The sequence below is a fragment of the Nanorana parkeri genome, unplaced genomic scaffold, assembly GCF_000935625.1.
Source record: "Nanorana parkeri isolate BGI_ZX_2015 unplaced genomic scaffold, ASM93562v1 scaffold377, whole genome shotgun sequence".
Lineage (NCBI taxonomy): Eukaryota > Metazoa > Chordata > Amphibia > Anura > Dicroglossidae > Nanorana > Nanorana parkeri.
The window spans coordinates 711,050-718,787 of NW_017306645.1; the positions used below are offsets into that span (position 1 = coordinate 711,050).

At 43.8% G+C, this 7,738-nt stretch overlaps 1 protein-coding gene across 1 annotated transcript in view; it reads right to left on the minus strand.

The window, feature by feature from the left end:
* The window catches only part of CD40 (CD40 molecule), a 33,315-nt gene extending 25,845 nt beyond the window's left edge, over positions 1-7,470 (minus strand). The window contains exons 1-3 of the mRNA XM_018559039.1: positions 7,415-7,470; positions 5,525-5,609; positions 4,072-4,138 (exon numbers count right to left, since the gene is read on the minus strand). Of these exons, the coding sequence (XP_018414541.1) occupies positions 4,072-4,138; positions 5,525-5,609; positions 7,415-7,470 (208 nt within the window). The remainder of the gene's footprint in view (positions 1-4,071; positions 4,139-5,524; positions 5,610-7,414) is intronic.
* Between the last annotated feature and the right edge of the window lie 268 nt (positions 7,471-7,738).

Genomic DNA, 7,738 nt, shown 5'->3' on the forward strand with positions numbered 1-7,738 from the left:
ATAAAGGACGAGGAGCTGTAGTCACTGAGTCCCCTGACCTTATGGACTGGCAGTTTTATTCTTTACATCCCCTGCAGGTAATCACTAACTGCTCTCTGGCGGTAAGAATAGTAAGTAAACCACTAAATGATCTTATTCAGGGATTTCAGCGCCTGCTCATTTAGGGCCCAGTCACACCATATCAAGTGCGTTCCGGCGCGGTCCAAACCAAGAACGCACTTGGTCGCATAGATGAGGCCGAGCCGAGTTCTGAGCCAGGAGGGAGCGTGGAGGTGCCATTCATGTCAATAGCACCGCAGACACACACCTGCCCACAGTGCGATCGCCCGCACCAGAACACAACGTTCAGGAATGCCCTCCATTCCGGTGCAGTGCAATCAGAAAAAATAATGCATGCATGAGCATAGGGCATTCCTGTACCTTGTGTTCTGGTGCAGGTCGATCGCACTGCAGGCAGGGGATGTGCCTGCGGTGCCATTAAGAATGCTCTTTCAAAAAATCGCGCGGAAACCACAGTAAAATGCTTCCGCCCTGGTGTGAATGGCGCCTGAATGAGGCCTAACACTTTACTTTAATGTTGCCACACATATGAGAGGCTGAGGAAAGGGGGATTATTAAAAAAATGAAGGAACGCTAAACTGTAAATACTGTAAGCGATTTATGTTATAAATGGTTTTTGCGCTGTGTTGGCGTTTGTGTTGCAATTAAATATACGCCTGTATCATGTTATCACAACACAAGGTATCACAACGCACGGCAATGCTTCACAAAGCTTTGCCATGCACTGCCACAGTTAAATTAATGGTTTTTTTACAAAAGAAAAAAATAACGCACTGCGATACGTTCTAACAACGCACTGCAGCGCATGTGCCTGGTGTACACCACAATATGGTGCACGTGTATGTTATGTATGTGTAGGGGAGGGGGGGGTTGTGCTTTTTTTAATAATTTACACATTTTTCTTTTATTTTTTAATTATAATGTATTAATATTACTGTTGGGGGTGCTTCAGGGAAATACTAGGGGTCTAAACAGACCCCTGACATTCCCCTTTTCAAATAGAAAAAGACATTGAGGACAGAGAGTCCTCAATTTCTTTTTCTGCAGCCTATTTTTTTAATAATTTACACGTTTTTCTTTTATTTTTTAATTATAATGTATTAATATTACTGTTGGGGGTGCTTCAGGGAAATACTAGGGGTCTAAACAGACCCCTGACATTCCCCTTTTCAAATAGAAAAAGACATTGAGGACAGAGAGTCCTCAATTTCTTTTTCTGCAGCCTCAGCACTCAGTGAATGGGAAGCACTCAGTACAGAGGCTTCCCATTCATTCACAAACTGCAGATAGTAAGATATTTAATATCAAGTAGATTCTCAATGGGGAAAAGATCGAGCGGCAGGCGGGGAGGAGAGCCGAGCCGCTGTCCTCCTGTCAGTTTCTGGACGGCAGCAGCTCCTCCGCCGTCCATAATTTTTTCGGATCCCCGTTGCCTCAGCCCATACAAGCGGGGGAGAGCAGCGGGGATCCGGGCCTCCCAAGTGCTGCGGGCCCCATAGCGACCGCATCGGGCGCTATGGTGGTAGTTCCGCCACTGATTGAGATGAATGGCACCGCCATACCCCCTCCCGGCCCAGAACGCGGCTCGGCCTGATCTATGTGATCCAATGTGTTCTGAGGTCAGACCGCACTGGATATGGTGTGACTGGGCCAGCCAGAACTTTTTGGAATATAGTAAAGAAGGGTTAGAACATTTGTCAGGTTTTACTGCTTTCGGTTACCCCATTAAGCGTGAGCGTAGATAGGTGATTTAGAGGCTTTCTTTTGCACCTTTTAAGCATTTTATGCATGTTTTTTTTGTAGTACAGAAGTGTAATTGTGCATTTTTGGCCTATAGACTTCTAATGGGAATACCTGAAAGTGTTTTTAATGTGTTTTTTAGGTGCCACATCATTTCCACATTGAGGGGAATTTACAAAGACTTTACAAAGACAGAATCCGGAGCACCTGCACATGGCAAATAATCGACTTATCTCTTTAATTTTCAAAGTTTACTGAACAAATTGAAGAGAGAAGCTGATTGGCTGCCATAAGAAAACTGTGTGCTCCAGTCTCTCCATGAATTCCCCCAATGTGATTTTACTGCTGTATATATAGAGTGAGTGGCCAGATCATTATGACCACCCCATCAGTACTTCGTTGGGCCACCTTTTGCCTTCAATACTCCGGCGATTCTTCTTGGCATTGACTCCACAAGATGTTGAAAGGTGATGCGAGGAATCTGACACCATGCCTGATGAATAGCAATATCCAATTCTGTGAGATTTGATGGTTGTGGAACCAGCTGCCTGATGGCTCTTTCAACTTCGTTCCACAAATGCTCAATTGGATTGAGATCTGGTCATTGCGGGGGCCACCTAAGCAAGGTAAAGTCTCCCTCATGTCCTTGAAACCACTCCTGCACAATATGAGCACTGTGGCATGGCGCATTGTCTTGTTGGAAAAAGCCATCTCCATCGGGATACACCATCAACATGATAGGATGAACATCAGCAACGATACTTTGGTATGTTGTGCTATTCAGACGTTGTTCCACATGAATTAAAGGGCCCAAATCATGCCAGGAAAACATGCCCCAAACCATAACACTGCCCCCACGAGCTTGAAGGGTTGTACTCATGCATGTGGGGTGCATGCTTTCATGCTGTTTCCGCCAAATTCTCACTCTGCCATCTGCTTGATGCAACTGGAAACGTGATTCATCGGACCACATGACTTTTTTCCAATGCTCGACTGTCCAATCCTTGTGTTCCTGTGCAAATTGGAGATGTTTTATCTTGTTAACTGCAGACAGCAAAGGTGTTCGAACAGGCCTTCGGCTTCCATATCCCATACGATGCAGTGTACGGCGAACAGTGCGTTCAGAGATCATTTGAGACGATCCCTGATTAAGATCTGCAGTAATTTGATGCACTGTTGCCCTTCTGTTGTCTTGTACCCGTCTTGCCACTCTACGTTCTGCCCTAACATTGACTAGTCGCCGACGGCCACAATTCGCACGTTCAGACCCAGATTTTCGGCTGACAGTCCAGTCTTTAAACACTTTAACAACAGCTGCTCTTGAACATTTAACGAATTCTGCTGTTTTGCTGATACTCGCTCCATGGCTCCGAGCGCCAACAATCATCCCACGTTCAAAGGCTGTTAAATCGCGTTGTTTACCCGTATCTTCAGAAACAAATCACTTCTACTGTCGTGGTAAACAACCTGCTTCCCTATTTATAATGGTCTGGCCCTCTAGCAACTTCAGCGCAAAATTATAGCTAATTTGTCTACAAACGTCAGGTGGTCATAATAATCTGGCCACTCAGTGTATATGTGTGTGTGTGTGTTAGTATATATATTTATATTTATTTAAAGGTGAATTCCAAGAAACAGTTAAACACGGTGTTGAAATACATGTACACAAGATGCTTTACCTTCCAACTCATTAGTAATTGTGTTCAGCTAGTCTTGTGATAACAATATCTCTGTCACCCAGCTTAACTCTGCTAGATCAGTGACTTCACTTTTTATTATTGCAGTTAAGAAATAGGGTTTGGTCACCAACCTGCCCCTTACCATCTACCATAAACATATTTCAACTCTTGACTTTGGCTCAAGGTGCTTGCCCCTCCCTTTCCTAGCTTAAGGCTGATATTATGGCAGATTCCTGTATTTGCACTAATAATTTTTTGTTAAATCATTAAACAATTATTTTAATTATAGTTTTTAAATGTAGAGTTTTAGTAGTGGAGTGGCTGAAGAAGCCCACATCTTTTGACACAATTCTCAAAAAAATCAGCACTGGTTCTATAGAAGACACAACCCAATGATCACTGGTTTCTAGATTGCTGTTGGTTATTTCCTTCCAACACATATTCAAAATCACCAAGTTCTTCTGAAGCTGTGATAATTAGGAAACAGACATGTGCACTGCACCGTGCATCATCCTGAAAACATTATACATTATAGATACAAAACACAGTTCAAGATTCTCAGCTAACACAATTTATTTTGCCAGTTACATACCTGGCCTGCACAATGAACAACATTTGCCATACTTCTCGTACTGCTCTGTGCTGCTACATGCTTCAATCTGCAGGAAAAACACATGGCTGTTATAGCATTGCAGTGATAACATAACAACAATAATTGCAATTAAAATGATTATATAATTAAATGGTTTGAAGTATAACTTTTTTTTCAATTTGTATAGAGTGGAGAGGGATTAGAACACCTGTCTGTGGCCCTGTTAGGTAGGAATTAACCAATTCATCCTGGTGACTGTTGTCACTGAGGGCTTGTTCACACCAAATTTTTGTCTGCACCTGAAATGCATCCCAGTGTATTCTTATGGTATTTCTGGGCTCTGTTCACACCAGTGCAGTCAGTTCCAGTGCAGGGGAAAAAATGCTGCATGCAGTATTTTTTCTGGTCTGGAACGCCCCAAATGCATGTTAACACATCACAAATGCATTCAAACGCACTGGACCACACCTAAAAACCCATTTTAAGCTAAAAAAAAGGCATCAGAATGCATAAAAAATGCATCAAAACACACTGCACTGCATACGCAGAAACACATCCAGATCTGGTCCGGACTTCCGGGAGTCCCGTCGGCGATCCGGTGACATCACGGACATCGACGTCGCCGGACTCCTCCCCCCTTCCCCAAGTGGCTCCGTCGGCTAACGAAGGGAAGGGGGAGGAGTCCGGTGACGTCGATGTCCGTGACAGCTAACGAGGGGGAGGAGTCTGGTGACGTCGATGGTCCGTGACGTCACCGCACTCCTCCCCCCTTCGTTAGCCGACGGAGCCACTTGAGCCGGTGAGTTTGCCCAAGAAACTTTCTGCACGAGCGCCAGCCAAGGCATTGGCCTATACACATACAGCACAGCAATGAAGTAATAAAATTAACTTGGATCACACTAATCCAGCACGTTATTATTCTGAGTTGCCCCACTCAAGCGGCGGCCATATTGAGTGGGGCACGTGAGATTTATAACGTGCTGGATTAGTGTGATCCTAGTTCATTTTATTACTTCATTGCTGTGCTGTATGTGTATAGGCCAATGTAGTTGGATCTGTATGTGCGTTATAATTCATCGAAATTAATCGATTAATCGATTTAAACATTTTTCGATTAATCGAACACGAAAATTTTAATCATTACCAGCCCTAGGAAAAACCTAAATCTTTCCAATATTCTTTTTTTTTTTTTTTTCAACTGCTAAAGCCCAACTGAACGCCAACCGTTTGGGAACTGCTTTGCAATATAAAGTGAGACAGTAAAATTACATTACAATAAAAGACAACAGAGTTAGGAGGGCCCTGCTCATGAGAGCTTACAATTTAAAAGAGAAAGGCAAGTGATACAAAAAGGTAATAACTGTGGGGGGTGAGTTGATAGAGAAGTTAAAAGTTAAGTTGTTAGGTAGAAGCAGGATAAGCTTCCCTGAAGCTTCCCAATCTCAAGAATTGCCTGAAGGTGCACATACGGTAGTAGGAAATAGCCAGACAGGTTGAGAAAGGAAGTTCCAGAGGATGGGAGAGACCCTGGAGAAGTCCTGGAAGTGAGCATGGGAGAAGGTGACAAGGTTGCTAGAGAGTAGGAGGTCTTGGAAAGTGCAGAGAGGATGGGTTGGGTAATATTTCAAGACAAGGTTGAGGATGTAGCTTGGAGGTGAGTGGAGGATGGCTTTGTATGTTGTTGTAAGTATTTTGATTTCTTTTCATTGGACAAGCAGAAGCCAACTGGCAGGTAAAGGTAGTGGACACTGATGGGCTGGAAAGGTGGATGAGCCTGTCAGCAGCATTCATGATAGACTCAAGGGGGGAAAGCCTATGTAAAGGTTGACCAACTAGGAGGAAGTTACAATTGTCAAGGCAAGAGATAACATTCTAGAAACATGCAGATTGCCCGTTAGCTGAGGAAAGCATGCATAGTTCTGAAATGTGAGTTTTTGAAACTGTAATTGGAAAAAACTGTGGATAATTCTTATCGTGCAATGTGCAAAGCATACAAATGTATGATTTAACTAGGGCTGTCCCTATAATGAGATAACCTGAGACTGTTGCCTCATGTGACATCTCTTTGGGTCATTTATGGAGGAGCCAGGCAGAGCCTGCTGCCACCTTTCAAGCCAGAGAGTCCTAAAAGCCAGGCCATACACATCTCCCTTCCCATCTCTTAGCAACCTGGGATGCTCTGGCTGGCATCCCACCTAGTGCCTGGCAATCAGTGACATCAGTGGGCTGGGGGGATGCCGGCTATAGCTTAGGTGGTGCACCCCTAGGATGCCGACCAGAGTGCCATTTGCGTGCACCTCCATCAACCCCCCAACACCCCCCCACACACACACACAAAGTGACCACCAGCACCCCAAACCTTCCATCCTCCCCACAGGCAGCGATTATGCTAGGGATACACCGGGCTTTAGCAATATAAAAACAGTGATAGGGAGGTAGTGGCAAAAAACAGAATAGACATACTACAAAGCAGTCTGCACTGTAACAACTTTGGTTTTGCAAATTTGGCAAATAATTGTTTTTTTCATAAAGTCCCCCTTTAATAGAATCAGTTATTATTGCTTGGGATCATATTTCTGCATTCACACAGAGCTTTCTCCTTCGCTACGTTCTAAGATGTACTCAGGTAAAAATAAGTTTCCAGCAAAGCTCTCAGGAATAAATCTGTCATAATAGACTTGTTAAATCCCCCTAATGGGGACAGCTCATGTTCATACCACTGACATGTATTTACATAATTAATGAATATAAAACATGACAAGCCCATTAGTTTTAATTGTCTCAAATTTACATGCAGATTATTTCTCTTTATCCATGACTAAGTTCTCTGTGTCTTCAACACCATACATACCACACGGGGAAAGAGCAAGGTAGAAAGATTAAGTGTACTGGAAACATTGCAACGGAGGACATTTTCTTCCCATACAAGTCAATGGAAAAGCAACTTCAAGCTATTTAGAGACAGCCAAACACAACTCAGAGAAAAAACGAACCAGAAAGTGGTAAGCGCACTACTAATGATGTGAATAAGAATATTGGTGGTGGTATTCGGTGTGCGGTCTCCTTTAACAGGGAGAGGAACCCCTGTGTATATAACAGACAACAAGAAAACAAAAGGAGCGCTACTACCTGGAGATTACTTTAAAAATGATTCCATAGAATGGCTCACTGTTGGGTGGAGGCAATGATGTCCCTCTGATGTGAGAATAGAATAGTTCTTCCGTCAGTGGGAGAATTCTGTATTCACTGTGGAATGGTGGCTGTAACAAATGATGTGGATGAAACCTGGTGGATCATGAGGCATATGGCAGAAAGCTATGCTAGCAGCTGCCACTTTAGATACATAGTTTCCCAGATGTAATTGGTGGTGTACGGGCTCAACTGGCCAGGCTGAGCCATGACAGCTGTATCAGAAGAGTTGCTACCAGACACACTAGATCCACTACAGTTTGCTTACCGGCCAAACCGCTCAACACTCACCTGTACACTAGAAAGGGCAATTATGTCAGAATGCTGTTTGTTGACTACAGTTCAGCATTCAACACTATAATTCCCTCCACACTCACCACCAAGCTGAAACACCTGTGACTCAGCCCATCTATGTGTCACTGGATCTCCAACTTCCTAACCGGCAGACCACAGGCAGTAAGGATGGGCAAACATGTCT